The sequence below is a fragment of the Narcine bancroftii genome, chromosome 4 (assembly GCF_036971445.1).
Source record: "Narcine bancroftii isolate sNarBan1 chromosome 4, sNarBan1.hap1, whole genome shotgun sequence".
Taxonomy (NCBI): domain Eukaryota; kingdom Metazoa; phylum Chordata; class Chondrichthyes; order Torpediniformes; family Narcinidae; genus Narcine; species Narcine bancroftii.
In genome coordinates, this window is record NC_091472.1 from 299,459,720 (window position 1) to 299,479,874 (window position 20,155).

The 20,155-nt window shown below is 41.1% G+C and overlaps 1 protein-coding gene across 17 annotated transcripts in view; it reads right to left on the reverse strand.

The window, feature by feature from the left end:
- Nucleotides 1–20,155, reverse strand: part of LOC138762153 (myosin-IIIb-like) — a 550,501-nt gene that overhangs the window by 120,647 nt on the left and 409,699 nt on the right. The window contains exon 33 of one of the 17 annotated variants that reach the window (XM_069935657.1): nt 1,818–2,313. The exons of the other annotated variants lie outside the window; for them this stretch is intronic. Within the exon in view, the coding sequence (XP_069791758.1) occupies nt 2,303–2,313 (11 nt within the window). The 3' untranslated portion in view covers nt 1,818–2,302. Of the gene's footprint in view, nt 1–1,817; nt 2,314–20,155 lie in introns of those variants that run through there. 17 annotated transcript variants of the gene reach the window in all.

Sequence of the window (20,155 nt, forward strand, 5' to 3'; positions counted from 1 at the left end):
CCAGTCCTACCTGATGGCCACACAAGACGTCTTCAACTCCAAAAGTCTCCAGAGATCTACCCAAATGGGTTTGCTGTCAGCAGAAACTATGCTACTTACAAGTATGCCATAGAAGGCTTGAAGGCCTGCTACATGAGGCCTCAGAAAGACATGCTGGTGAGGCACCAGCTCTCTTAATGTCAGCATCGTCCAGGTGAGTTGCTGGACGATTATGTCCTTGAACTGTGGACCCTGATGAGAAAATGCCACTACAAAGTGGTCACGGCCAGGGTGAGAGAGGAGGAACAAATCCAGGGCATCCTTGTGGCAGGAGTGAGGTTGAGGTAGGTGAGGCAGTAACTGCTAGATTTGGCCAGCACCCTGAAACTGGTGAAAGCGCTCAAACAGGCCCATCTAGGAGCTGATGACTTCATGAGCGAAAATGGCGCCTTTTCAGAGAACCAAGTAATTGGGGCTCCAGTGACCCCTGTAGGTTCAGCGCCGACTGCTGCAGCCATGCATGACCAGAGATGCTACTTCTGTGGGCAGGCACAGCACCCCCGCGCCCAATGCCCCGCGAAGGATGCTGTGTGCTCAGGATGCCATAAGCGAGGGCATTGGATGAAGGTCTGCAGGGCTAAGGGGAACCCAAAGAGGGCAGCAGCATGTGTTCGACCCATGCCCAAGTCCCGAAGTGCCGGCCTCAGCCTCTTTGTGCTGCTTGCCGCCAGCATCTTGCTGCGCCTTGTGGCGAGACTTGCCACTAGAAGTAAAGCATCACAGGAAGCAACAGCTGCTATCTTGCCATGCCTCGAAGTCGATGCCACCTAGTCCTCCTTCAGATCAAGACGGAGGGCAGCCATATTGCAGCACCTCATGGTCGGCACCATCTTGTCTGCCTGTGGGCCAAGAGGAGAGTCGACATTGGCATGGGGTGCGATGGGTTTTCCGGAGCACTGGCATCGGTCGTTCAGGATCAGGAAATATCTCACCAATTGAATAATTCAGCGATGGAGGTAAGGGTTAATGGACATTCGACTGATTGCTTAGTAGACACTGGCTCCACTGAGAGGTAGAGGTAGAACTTTCCTGCCTTTACAACAAAGAATATACTTGCCTGTAACACTTTTGCCTTATCAGCCATATTGTGGAAATGTCCCTAAAGACAGAGTTGACTATATCTTAAGCCTAAAGTACTATTATTCCAGTATATGTAAGCAACTCATCAGCTGGGACATCAAAACAATATCTCCCTTTGAATGGGCTATTGAGTGACACATAAAGTCCACATTATAGCACCATTGATAGATTAGGCAAATTTCATGGGCAAATCTCATTTCAACTTAATCAGCCAGTAACCAGTGTAAAGAAGTGTTAGCTAGCTTGGGAGCTTGTTCATTGAGGCTCGGCTGGAAAGCAGGCAGTTCCTTAACAACTGCTTGCATTTATCATTGCACATTTAGCATAGTAAAATATCCCAAAATGAGAATGTTACTAAATAAGACTTGATATTGAACTATTTGGGGAAAAACCAAGGAGACATTTGAAAAAAAAGACTGAAATTTTGAGAATTAAGCAGATATTGGACTGGGATTCAATAGAATGAACAACACCTAGCATAAGTTAGGGACAACAACATTTTACAAAGTTTGGAAGTCAGAAATGCATTGGAATAAAATTGTTATGCTGAGAAAGTGTGGTGAGGCAACCCAAGGAGTAGAAAGAGTGGAAGTATTGTGGAGGTGTCAAGGGAAAAAAAACCATATCCTCCTGTAACATGATATCAATGGAACAACTTTATTTGCTATGATGTTGGATCGCCTCCAACAATCCACATAACATGTATAAAGTATCTTCATTGGATCCAAAATTTCACACGGTATTTTGAACAGGATTATCAGCTTCTTCTTTGCTGTTATCAAATTATTGAACAAATCTCTCACCAACCAAATGATGATGCCCTTGTACTGTTTTAAGTGAACATTTTCCTCTGCAACACTACACTCTGTATTCAGATAATCAAACTTCTAGAGGTGCAATGTAGAAGGTATACTGGTTGGTTGCATCGCAGCCTACTTTGGTAGTACAAGTGCCCAGGAATGCAGAAAGCTGCAGAAGGAGCAAACATAGTCAGATCCATCACAGGCTCTGACCTCCTGCCCATTGCAAACATTGAAATGAGGTGCTGCCTCAAGAACGCAGTCAACATCACTCTGGTCTCAACCTCTTCTCACTGTTACCTTCAGGCAGAAGGCACAAAAGTATGGATATCACCAGTCCCTCTAGGTTCGTGAACAGTTTCTTTCCAACAGCTATCGCACTTTTAAAACTCTCCTGAAAGCACAAAAGGACTCCACTATTAGTCACTTTTTTTGCACTAGGATTACTATATTTATTATTGATCTATCTTATGCATTTATTATTTCTTTTAATTAAATTAAATTAGTTTTCCTATACAAGTGCCTGTTCAGCTGTAGCAAGAAAGGATTTCAGTGCATAAGCACATTGTACCATAATGTTTGGGACAAATACACTTCTTTTTTTATTTGCCCCTGTGCTCCACAATTTAAAATTTATAATCAAACAATTCACATGTAATTAAAGTGCATATTTCATATTTTATTCATGGTTATTTGTATACATTTTGCTTTGACCATGTAGAAATTAGAGCACTTTTTATACTTAGTCCCCTTATTTCAGGGTACCATAATGTTTGGGGGCATTTGGATTCACAGGTGTTTATGAGTACTCCAGTATATTTAATTGCTTTATTGGTGCAGATTTTAGAGAGCTAGCTTCTGATCACCTTTTGAGTCTGTAGTTGCCATTTTTCAACATGAGGACACCTCCACTGCTTAATGAAAGAAAAATTCTCATCATAATGAAGACAAATCCCCACTCATTAGGAGGCAGATATGGATATGTCAATGACTACTATCCACAGAAGACTTCACAAAAAGAAATACAGAGGTTACACTGAAAGATGTAAACCACTACTTAGCCACAGACAGGATGGCCAGATAACAGTTTGCCAAGAAGTACTTAAAAGAGCCTGCAGTATTCTAGAAAAAGGTCATGTGGATAGATGAGACCAAGATTAACCTGTATCAGAGTGATGGCAAGAGCAAAGTGTGAAGGTGTATAGGAACTACCCAAGATCCAAAGCATAACACCTTTGCCATGGTTTGCATATTGCAGTGTAGCCTCTATATTCCTTTTCATGAAATCTTCTGCGGACAGAAGTCATTGATATATCCACACCTCCCTCATGAAGTGTGTGTCTGATCTGCTGGACATAAGTTTGATGATTTTTCTTCATTCTGATGAGAATTTTTCTGCCATCAGCAGTGGAGATGTTCTTTGGAATATCAGTCCCTTTGCAATTACTGAGCTCACCAATACACTCTTGGTTCCAAACTGTTGATTTTGGTAATCCTGAAGTTTTATTCTTGTTTTGCAGCCTCATAATGGCTTCTTTGACTTCCATTGGCACAACCCTGGTTCTTAGGTTGAAAATGGCAACTACAGACTCCAAAGGTGAACAAAATCTTAGAAGCAAGCCTTGCTCTCTCATACCTGCACCATAAAGCAATTAAAGATACCTGAATAATCACAAATACCTATGAAGCCAAATGAAATGAGGGGACTATGTACAAAAAGTGCTGTAACTTCTATTCTTTGGCTTGGCTTTGCGGACGAAGATTTACGGAGGGGGTAAATGTCCACGTCAGCTGCAGGCTCGTTTGTGGCTGTCAAGTCCGATGCGGGACAGGCAGACACGGTTGCAGCGGTTGCAGGGGAAAATTGGTTGGTTGGGGTTGGGTGTTGGGTTTTTCCTCCTTTGCCTTTTGTCAGTGAGGTGGGCTCTGTGGTCTTCTTCAAAGGAGGTTGCTGCCCGCCAAACTGTGAGGCGCCAAGATGCACGGTTTGAGGCAATATCAGCCCACTGGCGGTGGTCAATGTGGCAGGCACCAAGAGATTTCTTTAGGCAGTCCTTGTACCTTTTCTTTGGTGCACCTCTGTCACGGTGGCCAGTGGAGAGCTCGCCATAGAACACGATCTTGGGAAGGCGATGGTCCTCCATTCTGGAGACGTGACCCACCCAGCGCAGCTGGATCTTCAGCAGCGTGGACTCGATGCTGTCGACATCTGCCATCTCGAGTACTTCGACGTTAGGGATGAAAGCGCTCCAATGAATGTTGAGGATGGAGCGGAGACAACGCTGGTGGAAGCGTTCTAGGAGCCGTAGGTGATGCCGGTAGAGGACCCATGATTCAGAGCCGAACAGGAGTGTGGGTATGACAACGGCTCTGTATACGCTAATCTTTGTGAGGTTTTTCAGTTGGTTGTTTTTCCAGACTCTTTTGTGTAGTCTTCCAAAGGCGCTATTTGCCTTGGCGAGTCTGTTGTCTATCTCGTTGTCGATCCTTGCATCTGATGAAATGGTGCAGCCGAGATAGGTAAACTGATTGACCGTTTTGAGTTTTGTGTGCCCGATGGAGATGTGGGGGGGCTGGTAATCATGGTGGGGAGCTGGCTGATGGAAGACCTCAGTTTTCTTCAGGCTGACTTCCAGGCCAAACATTTTGGCAGTTTCCGCAAAACAGGACGTCAAGCGCTGAAGAGCTGGCTCTGAATGGGCAACTAAAGCGGCATCGTCTGCAAAGAGTAGTTCACGGACAAGTTGCTCTTGTGTCTTGGTGTGAGCTTGCAGGCGCCTCAGATTGAAGAGACTGCCATCCGTGCGGTACCGGATGTAAACAGCGTCTTCATTGTTGAGGTCTTTCATGGCTTGGTTCAGCATCATGCTGAAGAAGATTGAAAAGAGGGTTGGTGCGAGAACACAGCCTTGCTTCACGCCATTGTTAATGGAGAAGGGTTCAGAGAGCTCATTGCTGTATCTGACCCGACCTTGTTGGTTTTCGTGCAGTTGGATAATCATGTTGAGGAACTTTGGGGGACATCCGATGCGCTCTAGTATTTGCCAAAGCCCTTTCCTGCTCACGGTGTCGAAGGCTTTGGTGAGGTCAACAAAGGTGATGTAGAGTCCTTTGTTTAGTTCTCTGCACTTTTCTTGGAGCTGTCTGAGGGCAAAGACCATGTCAGTAGTTCCTCTGTTTGCGCGAAAGCTGCACTGTGATTCTGGGAGAATATTCTCGGCGACACTAGGTATTATTCTATTTAGGAGAATCCTAGTGAAGATTTTGCTTGCAATGGAGAGCAGCGTGATTCCCCTGTAGTTTGAGCAGTCTGATTTCTTGCCTTTGTTTTTGTACAGGGTGATGATGGTGGCATCACGAAGGTCCTGAGGCAGTTTTCCTTGGTCCCAACATAGCTTGAAAAACTCATGCAGTTTGACATGCAGAGTTTTGCCGCCAGCCTTCCAGACCTCTGGGGGGGATTCCATCCATACCTGCTGCTTTGCCACTTTTCAGTTGTTCGATTGCCTTATATGTCTCATCCTGGGTGAGGACCTCATCCAGCTCTAGCCTTAGGGGCTGTTGAGGGAGCTCAGCGCGGACATTGGCGACTTCAGGGGTTTCTACGAGGCTCTAAAGGCTGTGTACGGCCCCTCACCCCAAGTCCAAAGCCCGCTGCGCAGCTCAGACGGCAAAGTCCTCCTCAGCGACAAGATCTCCATCCTCAACCGATGGTCAGAACACTTCCAATCTCTTTTCAGTGCCAACCGCTCAGTCCAAGATTCCGCCCTGCTCCAGCTCCCTCAACAGTAATTTCTATATGGTCAAACCAAAATGTACACAAATAATCTTGAATAAAATCTGGAATATGAACTTTAATTACATGTGAATTGTTTGATTACAAATTTAAGACTGTGAAGCACAGGGGCAAATAAAGGAAAAAAAAGTGTCTGTCCCAAATATTGTGGAGGGCACTGTATGTGAAGAATAATAATCATTATTTTCTTTTGGATTTCTTTAGCATGCAATACAAAGCATCTCCACTGTATCTCACTACACGCGAAAACAAACATACGATAGGATAGGTTTTAAAGAGCATATTAAAAGAAGACGCATACTTGGGGAAAGGAAAAGATTTGGGAAATAGATTCCATACAATAAAAACTACCATGGCAGCTGAAGACACAGAATTATGTAAATAATTTTCTCAATTTTAAAATTGACACGAATAAACATTTTAAATATTGTATTCATCCAATATTATTCCCTTCTTTTCATTCATCCCATGTTATTTGAAATGAATGGAAGGTGAGTATGTCAGCATATATCAGCACTTTGTGAGCATTCTGTTAATGTATGTAAGAATAATGCAGAATGGGAAAAACATATGCCGATAATTACCTTTTAGAGCGCAAAAATGCTCTCATAACAATCAGATATTTGAATACAAATGTTAACTCTCTAAACAGATTTGAGTTGGGTCTGGTGAGATGGAAAATATTTTAGATAGCAATTTAAAATATAAATTTTAATATTGTCTTTAAAAAAAGCAGCCTCTCTCCTCAAAGACCCCCACCACCCAGGCCATGCCCTCTTCACTCTGCTACCATTGGGAAAAAGTACAGGAGCCTAAAGCAAGCACTCAACTGCACAAAGACAGCTTCTTCCCCGCTGCCATCAGATTCTTGAATAATCAATGAACTTTTCGTGCACTACCATTTTATTTTTTTTAATTTACAGTAATGTTGTAAGATGGTTTATAATACGAATGTTTGCTCTATGAAAGCTGCTGCAAATACATCACATTTCACGACAATAAATTCTGATGCTGAGTGCCCTCTACACGACTACTAATACTACACAAATGCATGTGTGAGAAAGGGGATGAGTAACAAATGTGCCACCAGGATGTAGCTTTCTACTTATATTTTTATGTTTTCAGATTGTACATCTTCTCAACCTGCAACTCTGAGAAGAAAAAATTATGACTTGGGAGAGGGAAATGGCTTACCAACACCACTTGTGGGCCTGTATTTGCTGGAGTGTTTCCATTAAGTAAACCTGTTTCCTTCCTCATGACAGGACCGCCATTATCATCAAAGTCTTTCATTCAATCTACATCCCTTGCATTAAAACCCCTCAATCAGTAAAGGACATGCCTCTTCTTAGAGTAAGAGACTCCACTTCATTCCTAAATCAGGACCCAAATCTATGCCAAAATGTCTCCAAGCCTGCAAGTCTCTCACCTTTCTCCTTGATTTCTTAAACAGCTGATGGACTAATTATAGAGGAAGGTTGGATTGCACAGAGATGTGGAAACATAGATGGAAATCACTATCCTGCCCATACACAGTGGTTAACTTCCAATGGCCCACCTTTTCTTCCTCATTGGAAGACAGCCATATGGGCTTGGACACTTGTTCATCTATCATTGATCCATCTCACATTGATCCTTTGGGATGTCTGCTCTGGCAGTGGTATATCCAAACAATGATTTAGAGTACAAAGATTGATTGAATTATAGTTGTTTTTTAGGAGGGAAGATATGGTTCCTTGCAGTAAGATTCAAGATTCAAAGTATTTATGACAAAGAGACCATGGAAATGAAGGGGCCTGACTGTCAGACCCTGGGAATGAAGTTATATAGGAGAGAAAGTGATGGGGCGAACAAAGAGAGTGTCTGTGATAGGATGGAGATCAAGACAGGCTGAATGACGTAAGAGATAGCAGTATCAGCTGAGAGGGTGTTTAAAGTCTGTTAATCACAGTTAATCCATTTGGAGGAGATGAATGAGAACAGAGAAGCAAAAAAATTGCTAGAATGAACAGGAAAAATTGGATGCTGTAAATACTCACAGCTCAGCAGCATTTGTGGAGTGAGCAAAAACAGAATAGACATTACAGGTCTGTAACAACATATTGGAACTGGCCAGGAGATGAGACGCTCTTCATAGCTTTTAGAACGGTTTCATTGAAGTGTATTTCATGTCATGGATGGTCCAATCTAAAACCATTGTATTATCCTTGAATTACAACGTACTGAGCGAGGAATTGGCTAATGTTGACTGGGAACACAGGCTTTATGGGAGGAAGTTGAAGAACAGTGGAAGACTTTCAGAGATTTTTCTACAGTGTTCAACAAAGGTACATTCCAGTTATAAACCAAAGACAGTAGGGATAGGGAGAGCCAGCCTCAGATTACAAAATAAAGATTCAAATTAAAAGCTCATGCATGCAAAACTGCCAAGAGCAGTGGGAAACTGGAAGAATGGGAAAACTTTAAAGAGCAACAAAGAACCACTAATCAAGCAATAAAGAAAGGAAAAAGGATTATGAAAGCAATCTAGTACAAAATACGAAAACAGATTTTAAATTGAAATTTTTAAAAATTTGAGTCATAAAGCACAGTGACAACCCCTTCCAGCCTTTGAGCCCATGCCACCCAATTACTCCAATTGACCTACAACCCCAGTATTTTGAGGGTGGGAGGAAACCAAAGTACCCGGAGCTCCAACATTACCTCACGACTCCTGAACTCAATCCCCTGACTAATGAAGACAAGCATACCATAGGCATTCTTAACTATACTATCATCCTGCACAGAAACCTTGAGAGATCTATGGATTTGGACCTCAAGGTCCCCTGTTCTTTCACACTGTTAAGTATCCTATCATTAACCCTATATTCTGCCTTCAAGTTTGACCTCCAAGATGCATTGTCTCACACTTATCCTGTCCTTAAGGATCCTCTCCAATAATTTTCTCACCACTCATGTAAAACTCACTGGTTTATAATTCCCAGGATTCTCCCAATTTCCTTTTTTAAACAAAGGAACATTTGCTATTCTCCAATCCTATGGCACCTCCCCTGTGGCCAAGGAGGATGCAAAGAGCATTGCCAATGCCCCAGGAATCTCTTCCCTCCCTTCCAATAGTAACCAAGGATAAATCTTGTCCAGTCCTGGAGGCTTATCAATCTTAATGTTTTTCAGAAGATCCAGCATTTCCTCTTAATCTCAAAGATGATCCGACATATAAACTTGTTCTATTCTGACCTCACCTTGATCAAGGTCCTTTTCTCTGGCAAAGTTTCCATTTTGGACCTTCCCAACCTCCTCTGCCACCAGGCACATTACCTCCTTTATCCATGTGGCCCTTCCTTCATTCTCGTCATCCTTCTATTCTTCACATTTTCATAGCGCGCCTTAGGTTTTTCCTTAATCCTACTTACTAAGGCCTTTTCATGTCCCCTCCTCACTCTCCTAACTACTTCCTGGCTACCACTTTATTCTTATGATCCCTTCCTGTTATTTGCTTCCTAGATATAATATATGCTTCCTTCTTCCTCTTAACTAGCTGCCTCACCTGTTTTGTCAACCACAGTTCCTTTTTCCTCCCATCTTTCCCCAGTCTCAGTAGGACAAACCTATCCAGAACCCCATGCAAGTAGTCCCTAAATAGTCTCTACATTACTTCTGTGCTTTCTCCTGTGAACATCTGTTCCCAATTTACTCTTCCTAGTTCCTGCCTCATTCCATCCTAATTAGCCCATCCCCAACTGAACACTTTCCCATTTTGTCTGCTTTTATCCTTATTCATAACTATGCTAAAGCTCAAGAAGTTGTGATCACTCACTGAAACCCCTCACCGAGATGTCTGTCACCTGGCCAGTATCATTATCCAGTACTGGATCCAGATTGGCCTCTTCTTGAGTCAGCTGGTCTACATACTGTCAGGAATCCTTCTTGAATACACCTGAAAAATTTTGCCCCATCTATCTCCCTTGTAGTCAGGAAGTGCTAGTAAAGTTGAACTCTCCCATAACAACAATCGTGTTATTTCTGCACCATTCTAAAATCTGCCAATTTATCTGTTCGCCGGTGTCCCGAGGGCTATTTAGGGGCCTATAGACAACTCCCAATGCAGTGATTGCTCCCTTCCTATTTCTAACTTCTGCCTACAATGACCAAGTTGACACTCCCTTCACAGCATCCTCCATTTCTGCAGCTGTGATGCTATTCTTGACCAGTAATCTACTGCCCTCTCTCTTTTACCTCCTATCCTATCCCTTTTAAGATATCTGATATTTTACCGAGTGTAAAAGCTGGAAAAGTCATGTTGTAATTGTAAAAATCTTTGATTTGGCAATATTTGGAGCACGGAGTGCAGAACAACACACTTTTGGAAGGATGTGGTTTTGAAAAAGGTACACACATGCTCATCTGGATATTGCCTGGATTAGTGTTCATTAGTGTGACAGATTTTGTTATATTTTATATTGTTTTAAAGGAGATAAATTGTGGTAGGTTTTTTAGTGTAGGTCACATACAAACACTTCAAAACAGATCTCATTTAAAATGCCAGAGCTCTGCTGAAGCCAGACAGTTCAGGCTCTGAGTACCTTTGCAAAAACTTTGAAGAATACCTATAAGGACTTCAGAAGTAGGTGTTAATTAGACATGCTGTGGAGTAATGGATTATTGTTTTGCAAAGCAACAGATGAAGGAACTCAGAAGATTGGGTCCAGTGCCGCAGTCTGAGTGCAGTTGACTGTTCTAAGAGGATCATGTGGTTTTCTCAGAGAGAGAGAGAGAGAACATTCAGTTCTACAGTTCAGCAGCAGCAGCTGGGACTGGAATATGACAAGCTGGAAAGCTTGTGGAAAAGCCCATTTTGAAGACGGGTTGTGAGTTCTTAGTTTAGCCTGGTTAAAGCCCTTGTGGTCCATACAAGAGGAGAGGATTGGCTGCATAATGTTTCACTTGAAATGAGGGAAACAAAGAGGAACTCTATGGCGACCTGAAAGAAAGAGGTCATCATCTGGAAAACCCTGATGAGGCAAGTTTCTTCAATAAGACACTGAAGTGGCTGATTGGAATGGATCAGTTGTGGGAGCAACAAATCTCTCTGAAAACCGACAAGAACCTTCCTGAGCAGTAACTATTTACCTTTCAAGCACCAAAGCCTGGTGAAATTCATAAATGTTAAATTCTATGCACAGTATAAGAATTGCCTGCAACCAGTGAACTTGAAAGAGTGAGAAGTGAGATTGGACTGTGAACCAAAGAACTTTTCTGAACTTACACACACACATTACATATACGTGCGGTTAGAATTAGAAGGGGGTTAAGTTAATAGAAATAAGTTAAGGTTTGATCCTGTTTTCATGTTTAAAGATAATTAAGAGCAACTTTTGTTTAAGTAACCATTTGTCTTGGTGAATTTCTATTGCTGCTGGGTTTTGGGGTCCTCTGGGCTCATAACAATTAGCAATAAGGAGAGAAAGGATAAACTTGGAATATTTTCTCTGGAGACCAAGGAGGTACCTGGTAAAAGTTTATAAAATGATAGATTGGGTAGACAGTCAGTTTTCCCTCGTGTGGAAAGTTCAGATACTAAGGAGCATGATTTTAAGGTGAGAGAAGGGGAGTTTAAAGAAGATATATGATGCACTTTGTTTTTACCAGAAAGGGTGGAGGTGCCAGGAATACACTACCAGGGGAGGTGTAGAAACAAATTGATAATAATGTTTAAGAGGGATTTAGACAGGCACATTAACAGGCAAAGAATAGAGGAATATTGACCATGTGCAGGCAGATGGGATTAGATTAGCATTGTGGTCAGGACATACATGATGGATCAAAGGGGTTGTTCCTTTTCTGTAGTGTTCTATGACACCCAGGATAGAACAAAATAAAGAGAGGTAATGCAAAATCCTATTCCTTCAGGGAAGAATGCACCCAATTACCAGTGAACTTATTCTCATTGAATATTGATACCTGCCCAATCACAATGGCACTCTTAGAACACTGTGAGGATTCCATTGCTAACAGTTGTCTAGGTCACAGAGGCCATAAACAGATCTCATTTAATAACACAGATCTCATCTATAACACAGAGGTGTGAAGATTCTTTCCATAAACATTTACAATGTCTTGCTGATTGCAATGAATTGTTGCAAAAGTGAAGTCACTGTCTTTCTCCTTTCAAAGAAAAGCTGACAATATTTATTCTCTTATCAGAGCACAGGCAGACTGAAAACACAGCTTTGCAAGGGTTGCAGGCTTCCCCATCTGCAGGGTGCTGGAAGGAACCCATTAATAATCACTTTACACAACATTCTGTGGGCACCAAATATCAAGTTGGAGATGCAACTCAACAAAATGAGATTTTTCTCCCTCAGCATTGAGTCCGTGTTATTATTTATTTACCAACTTTTTAATGTGTTTGAAATCACTGAACATTCTTAAATACATACAGTTTTCAAGAGCTTGATTCTTGGCTATGATGGCCAATATATCTCCTACAGGTTTTGCAGTACATCTCTGGCCCATTGATTTTGGCCAATATTTTTCCGATGTTGCATCTTAACCCCAAAAGGACTCCAATGGTACTGGAAAGTTTTTTTTTGCACCACTCTCTCCCAAGTACTATCAGTTATGACAAAGTATTTAGATATATATATATATATCTATATATATATCTATATATATGTTTTGGGGAGATAAATTGGGAAAGGTTTGTTAGAGTAGGTCACATACAAACATAAAAACAGATCTTATTTAAAATACTGGAGCACTGCCCCATGGTACATGTATTGGCTCCAGAACTTTTGCAAGATCTTTGAAGAGTGCTCAAGAGACTTCACTAATAGGTTGTTGTTTACAAAAGACAACAGATGAAAGAGCATGTCAGTGCCACTTCCATCTGGAAGAGAACTTGCTGTTCTGAGAGGGTCATGCGGTTTTGTAAGCAGAGAGAGTCAAACAGGCTTTCTCTCTCAGAGATGTACACACAGAGATCATTTGTACAGTGTTGCAGTCAGCAGACAGCAGCTGGGACTGGAACAGGATAAGCTGGCAAGCTTCAGGAAAGCCCTGTTTTGGAAGACGGCCTGGTCAAAACCCTTGTGGTTCATGCAAGAGGAGAGGACTGGCTGTCTAATGTTTCACTTGGAATAAGTGAAACAGAAAGAAACTCTGCGGTGACCTGAAAAAAAAAACTATAAGAGGTTATCATCTGGAGAACCCTGAAGAGGCAAGTTTCATCAGCAAGACACTGAAGTGGCTGATTTAAAAGGAACAACAAATCTCTCTCTGAAATCCGGTAAGAACCTTCCTGAGTGATAACCATTTACATTTCAAGCACCGAAGCCTGGTGAACTTTATAAATGTTAAATTCTGTGCACAGTATAAGAATTGCTGTAACACAGTGAACTTGGAGGAGTGAGAAGTGAGATTGGACTGTGAACCAAAGAACTTTTCTGAACTTACACACACATTACATACATGTGCACTTACAATTAGAAAGGGGTTAAGTTAGTCAATAGTGATAAGTTAAAGTTTGATTCTATTTTCATGTTTAATGATAATTAAAAGCAAGTTTCATTTAAGTAACCATTTGTCTTGGTGAATATCTATTGCTGCTGGGTTTATGGGTCCTCTGGGCTTGTAACACAGTTTTAAATTAGTCTGAATTTGCCCTTATCTGGATTAGTGCCAAAATATCTGCCAGTCACATCCAAAATGCACCTCCCTTGAAGAAGGTGGCATGGAGTAGTGCAGGCTGGCTTTAACTAGCACTGGTCATTTGTGGAATTGAGCTTTCTATTGAAGTGCTATTCTAGCAGATCCCAAATTATTTTAGACCACATCCTGAGCACATCACCCCCCAATAAAATGGGACCGGGGGAGGGTTAATGGCAGCACTAAGTGGGGTGGTGGTGGGGTTAGTGGTGGTGCTGAGTTGGGTGGGAGAGGTTAGTGGCAGCATTGAGAGGGAGTAGTGGTGGTGCTGGGAGGGCGGTAGTGGTGGTGCTGAGGGGTGGTGGTGATGGTGCAGAGAGGGGGTGGTGGTGATGGCACTGAGCAGGGAGGGTAGTGACACCAGTACAACATGGTGGCCACCAAGACCAGCCCTTGCGAGATCACCTTGTCGCTGTTTATGTTGCTCACTACTGCCACCCTGAGTTTGGCCAGAAAATTACTGCACTGGGTTCTTCATTAAACTTTGCAGCAGACTGAATAGTAACCAGTGTTATGAGCCCAGAGGATCCCAAAACCAAGCAGCAATAGAAATTCACCAAGACAAATGGTTACCTAAACAAAAGTTGCTCTTAATTATCTTTAAATATGAAAACAGGATCAAACCTTAACTTATTTCTATTAATTTAACAACCTAACTTAAGCCCCTTCTAATTCTAAGGGCACGTATATGTAATGTGTATATGTTCAGGAAAGTTCTTTCCTTTAATAGTCCAATCATTCACTTTTTACTTCTCCAGGTTCACTGTTATAAGGCAATTCTTATACTGTGCACAGACTTTAACATTTATGAATCTTCACCAGGCTCTGGTGCTTAAAGTTCAATGGTTACTGCTCAGGAAGGTTATTGTTGGCTTCAGAGATATTTGTTGCTATTGGACACACACAAACTGATTTCCTCCAATCAGCCATTTACAGTGTCTAGCCAAAGAAACTTGCCCCATCATGGGTTTTTCCAAATGATAACTTCTTCTTCCAGGTCACCACAAAGTTACCTCTTGTTTCCCTTATTTTAGGAGAAACACTCTAGCCAGCCATTTCCTCTTGAAAGGACTACAAGGGGTTTCAACAGGTTGAACTCGGAACTCACAATCAGTCTTAAAATGGGGTTTTCAACAAGCTGCCAACTTTCCATGTTCCAGCCTCAAAAGCTACTGCAGAACTGACTTCTCTCTCTCCCTCTAAGAGAAATCCTGTTTTTTCTTTTCTCTCTGCTTGTAAAAACCAGGTCCTTTCCGAAGGCGCCAAATCCCATCCTTGAAAGATCTTTATCGGCACTTGAGCCTGGAGTTCTCCATTTGTACCTGCTTTGGAAATTCTTTCCAAAGCAGTTCCATTGTCTTTGTAAAGTCACGGGGCCTGAATGTCTTGCTTCAGCAAAGTTCTTGCATTTTAAATGAGATGTGAAGAGTAAGTATCTCTTTGTGGTGTCCTACACTAAACCCCACAACCTATCTCTTTTCAAGACATATTTATGTATAATATATCCCATAACACAAGACTGAAGGTTCAGAATGCCCCCTTTTTCCTCACCATCCCCTGACCACCCCCTTGGATCTTTCCACCGCCCATGGGTGGGGGGGAGGTGGCAGTGTCCATTTTGGGAATCACTATGCTAGACTAATGAATGATTTCAAGATTCCTTTATTGTCATGTAATAGTAGAGATCATTCAAGATTACACAAAATTGTCTTCTGCCTGCCATACGTCAGACGGAGTCAGCATTAGTGTTGCTCAGCACTGCTTACATTGAAAGAGAAAGAGAAGCAAAAGACAGTCCCTTCATAGTCACTAATGTCTGTGGATTCACCTCTGGTACTCCTGCAGCCACTCAGATTCCTGTTGAATCTATTGGCAACCCAAGCTTTAAATCCAATCTTCGACATGACCAGGAAGCCTTCAGCGCCTGAGACCCTTCGGAAACCCTTCTTGCCCTCAGCACCCTCTCAAATCCTGTTCCAACACCTAATTCTCATGAACCAGACTCCAGCAGTCTGCAAGGATCCCCCGACCACAAGTTGACCACAGCCTGTGTAGGTCCTTCAGTTGCTGAGCCCCTCGCTTGTTCACTGCCATGATCCTTGTCCTTTGGAGCTGTCTCCTCTACTTCTCCTTCTCAACAGGCTGCTACTGAGCACAGACCCCACAGTTGCAGGATTTTAAAATGAAGCACTGTTGGCACCTTTAACAGGTTGTTTAAAGTCTGAACAGAACTGTCAGCATTGGGATTGGCCGGTTGTACCCTTTGGATCAGCACTGTGTCTCTACTCTCCTGGGACTGCACCAGCAGCACCGGCAGAGCCATCAATTTTTTTTGCAGTTACAGAACAACTCTGATCATCTAAAATCGTATTCACCGTAATCCTCATTTATCCAAAAATTTTTAAAATTTTCAAGACATGAAGATATTTGAAACAAATCAGAAATCGTAATTTATCCAGTTTTGTCAGAATCGAAATGACCGAGAACCTCGGGCTCCCGGACAGGAGTGGGAGCCTTGGGTTCCTGGGCAGAAGTGGGGCCTTGGTGGGGAGGTGTCGGTGATCAGCAGCGGCCAGCATTTTTTTTTTGGGTGAGAATTAAACATTATTTTAATGCTTAAAAAGCCTCCACTTGTTCTTTGTTGTTTTTTTAACCACTGCCACAAGTGATTTGCTCTTGCTAGTGGGCTGTTTTTTAAAAATGACCAGTTCTTCAAACAACCCATTTATCCACATAGGCCAGGTCCCGACCATTTCAGATAATTAGAGTTGCACTGTATTGCTGCATGGAGCAATCATGTAAATGAACAAGGAACACAAAGCTGGTGTTGCTTTTTTAAAGGAAGCAATGAGCCGAGGTTAATCACACACTTCCCCATACCCATTTTCAGGCACCACACTTATTTTCTCTCCATTATGTTTTCATTTTGAAGACTATGATGTTCATATTCTTGTATTAGGGATGTGATACTTTCTTATCTTTTTCAAAGCACACTAAAAACTAATGGTAAATTAGAAAATTGCCTAATGAATAATTTATGATTTCCTTATTTTGTAATAGTGAATCAAATGCGATTTTAATCCCAACTTTAAAGCTAATATTGATCACATAATTGTTATTTGCTGAGTTAAGAAGCGCGTTTTATAAATAGGTTGTCGTTGTCTGAACTTCTCTTCAAAGTCCCAAGTTGGGAGAATGTATTCTCTCTCTTAACTAGTTCAATTGGCTTTGAATTGCTGTTTCTACCTTTGTCGAGTATCTTTCTCATTCTTAAACTTTTTTTAGACATACAGCATGGTAACAGACCATTTCGGCCCACGAGTATGTACCACTCAATTTACACCCAATTAATTTATGCAGCACGTTTAAAATGGTGGGAGAAAACTGGAGGCCCCCGGGAGAATCCACGCAGACATGGGGAGAATGTGCAAACTCCTTTCAGACAGTGCGGGATTCTAACACCGGTCCCGATCGTTGGTTCTATAAAGGCGTGGCGCTAACCGCTACGTCAACCGTGCTGTCCTTATTTGCTCTTTTACTGCAAGTCTTCATATTTGTGCCCTTCTGGTCCTCCTCAGATTATAGAAGCTGCAAAATTGCAGAATGGAGTACAACCAACCTCTAAAAGGCACTATGACACATTCTCCATTTGCTCACTGCCCTTGCCTCTCACTTATTAAACTATTCATTCAATCCCAATTGCTTTACTTTTACCTCACCCTTAAATTTTTGTTCATTTCCCACATTTTCACCCTGTTCTTCAAAGGGAATGATGTGTTTCCCTTATCCAGTGTACTTGAGAGCGCTTGTTTGCTTTCAAAGTACAATTAATTCAATAGTAAAAGACAAAAATAAACCAAAAAGGGTACAATTATTGACTATCCCAGCATGTTTCTCACACACTCTCTCATTTTAACTACACACCCTTTGCTGATAATGTTAATAATTCCACCTTATATGGTATTGGAAATTTGAACAGTCTTCTGCTCCAACCCTATTAGTTGTTTTGACTCCAGACTTTTCCAAATAAGCTGGCATTCACAGACTCAAGCAAGGATTTTATAGCTAAGGAGGCATTGACTTTCTTGAGGCATTATCTCAGAGATTGTGGGTTCAAGTGCCATTTCAAAGATTTAAGGAAGAAACAAAAATCAAGGATGAAATTGTAGTGCAGTACTGAGGGTGTGCAACATTAAACCATGACTCTGCCTTCCCCATTAGATCCAAAAGCATAATTCTAAAAGAAAGCAAGGAACTTATCAGTGTTCTGACAAATAATTGTCCTTGTTAAAGCATATTATATAGTCATCTTTAAACATGCTTGTGAGTTTGCTTGTGTGGAATTAGAAATATTTTTTCTCAGTACTGAGAAATTGCATTTGATTTTGACATATATAAATCATAATACAGGTAGTATAGCAATTGTCTGAGAATCCCAATTTTCATTAAATTTGACCCAATACTGCAGCCTCTGAGATGTGCGAGCGCATGCCAGGCATTTAGCATTTAGAACATCATCCACAGTGCAAATCTCACTTCGAGCATTGTTAGCTGAAAATTGGTCATATTCATTTACTTCAGAAAAATTGTTGGTTCCTCCAAGAACCATGCTTCATTCTATCATGTGGACCAGCTGTGCCATTTAAAAGGACTATGCAGCCATTTGATTCTTTTGCAATCTGCTGCAGAATACGTTGGAGGCTGCTACAAGGTCACACAATAACCTTGGGCATGATGCACTAAAATGGGTACTACTGTTCCTATTATGTACTCCATGAGCAACAGTTATTCCTTGTATTTATTTTTTTAAGAATCAAACTTACCATTCAAAGATTCTTGCAAGAAGGGATTTCAATGTTAAAAAATAAAAAAATGTTTTGAAGATAGATTCTACAGTAAAAATATTTGACTAAACTGACATTATGTCAATAGTTGATGACTTCCAATATTTTGAACTTGAATACTGTTGTGAATCTTCATTTATTCATGTCTGGCAAAGGGTTTAAGGTAATTTGAATTTGTGATCAGATAAAGTGACCTCATTAGTCTTTACTACCCAACAGATTTTTCAGAACCTTGAAGCATTTTTTATTTTAATTGCTAGGTTTGTAGGTTTACCCTGTGGCAAAATATTTTAGTGTTACTGTCAACTATCTAGTGAATTCCCTTGACTCATTTGTCAAAATGTCTGCCTTCCCTGATATATTTTAGCTGCCACTTTATGCAAAGAGGTGGATCTTTTGCAACATTATGTCTTTTGTTTTTTTTAAAACTCCTGTTCATACTCCAGCTCAAGATATGTCAAAGGACCCAAGATTCTGTTGGAGAATGCCATCATCAGGGAACTCAAGATAAGATTCTGGTGACTATACTATTATGGAAGTATTCTATAATATTTCCAAAAAAGAACTATTTTGTTGTCAAATGCTGTATCTTCCATATCATTAGAGCTGAATCTTTGCTTCAAGGTCAGTAGCAGGGAGGGGACAAGGTTGGTGAAGAAGTGTAGATCATCAGATACCCTGGAGGGGAATGAGAGCAGATGACTATCATGGAAGGCCCTCCCAGGGAGACTCGCATCTCTCCAGCTCTTAACATTATCTACATCTTACTTTCAAAAAGGTTTTCCTTTATGATTCAAATTCAAGGGAAGGGTATGCAGCATGTACTTCCTTTAAGTGGACCTTTGGAATGCTGAAAGAGTAAAATGAGGAAGAAAAACTACACTCATTAAATTTGACCCAATACTGCTGCTTCTCAGATGTTCAAGAGATGTCAGGTATTTAGTAGAAGTACTGTCAAAATTACGTGAGTAAACAATGAGTAAAGTTCTATAATACTAATTACTTCAAATACATGTACCAGAATAAACTAAAACTCTGCAGCTTCTTGAATATAAATGCCAAATTTCTTCCAAAATTTACACACAATGAAATAAATGATAACTTCCAAAGTATACTTGTTTTTAAACATACAGAATAAATATGACTGCACAATATTTGCATAGTTTCTCTCTTCACTCTGTCTATATAATTCAACATGCTAGTTTGATTTGGACAGAAGGTTTTAATGAACATAGATCACAAGAGCAGTAAAGTTAAAAATAATCTGAATAACCATATAAAGTAGTATCTTGTTGAATCTTGCCTCAGCAACAGCTTTCATTCTTAATTTATTGGTATTCCATCTCCAATGCAGGCTGCCGAAAGTGTTCCCTTTTAATTGACTACTTTGCCAATGACTGACAACCAGGAAAGTTAATAGCCACAGGATCTCAAGCTGTAAGGCAACAGTCTAGGGATACTGTCTGAAGGGCTCAAAGAAGGACTATACCTGAAAACCCATGAATGGAAGAAAGATACTGTCATCCTTCAAGCTCCACAATACTTGAAACATTAACTGCTTCTCTTTCCACAATGGTGCCTGACTCAGTATTTATAAAATCAAATAACATGCACTTTTGACTATGAACATTCAGACTTACGTTTCTATTCATGAAATCAACAAACCCAAAATAGATATTTAACAATTTCTCTCTCTTCACCAATTTAATGGGAACTCATTGTTATTTCTTAAAACTCACCTCTATCTAAAAAGATGGCATCACTGTTGGAGCTGCTGTAGCAGCAATGCTGCTACAGGTGCAAACCCAGGAAAGCAGGGAGCAGAGCCCAACTGCCCAGTCCTAATGGCCTCGTTATGCAGCCTGTTAAAGAAGCCGAATATGTGTTTT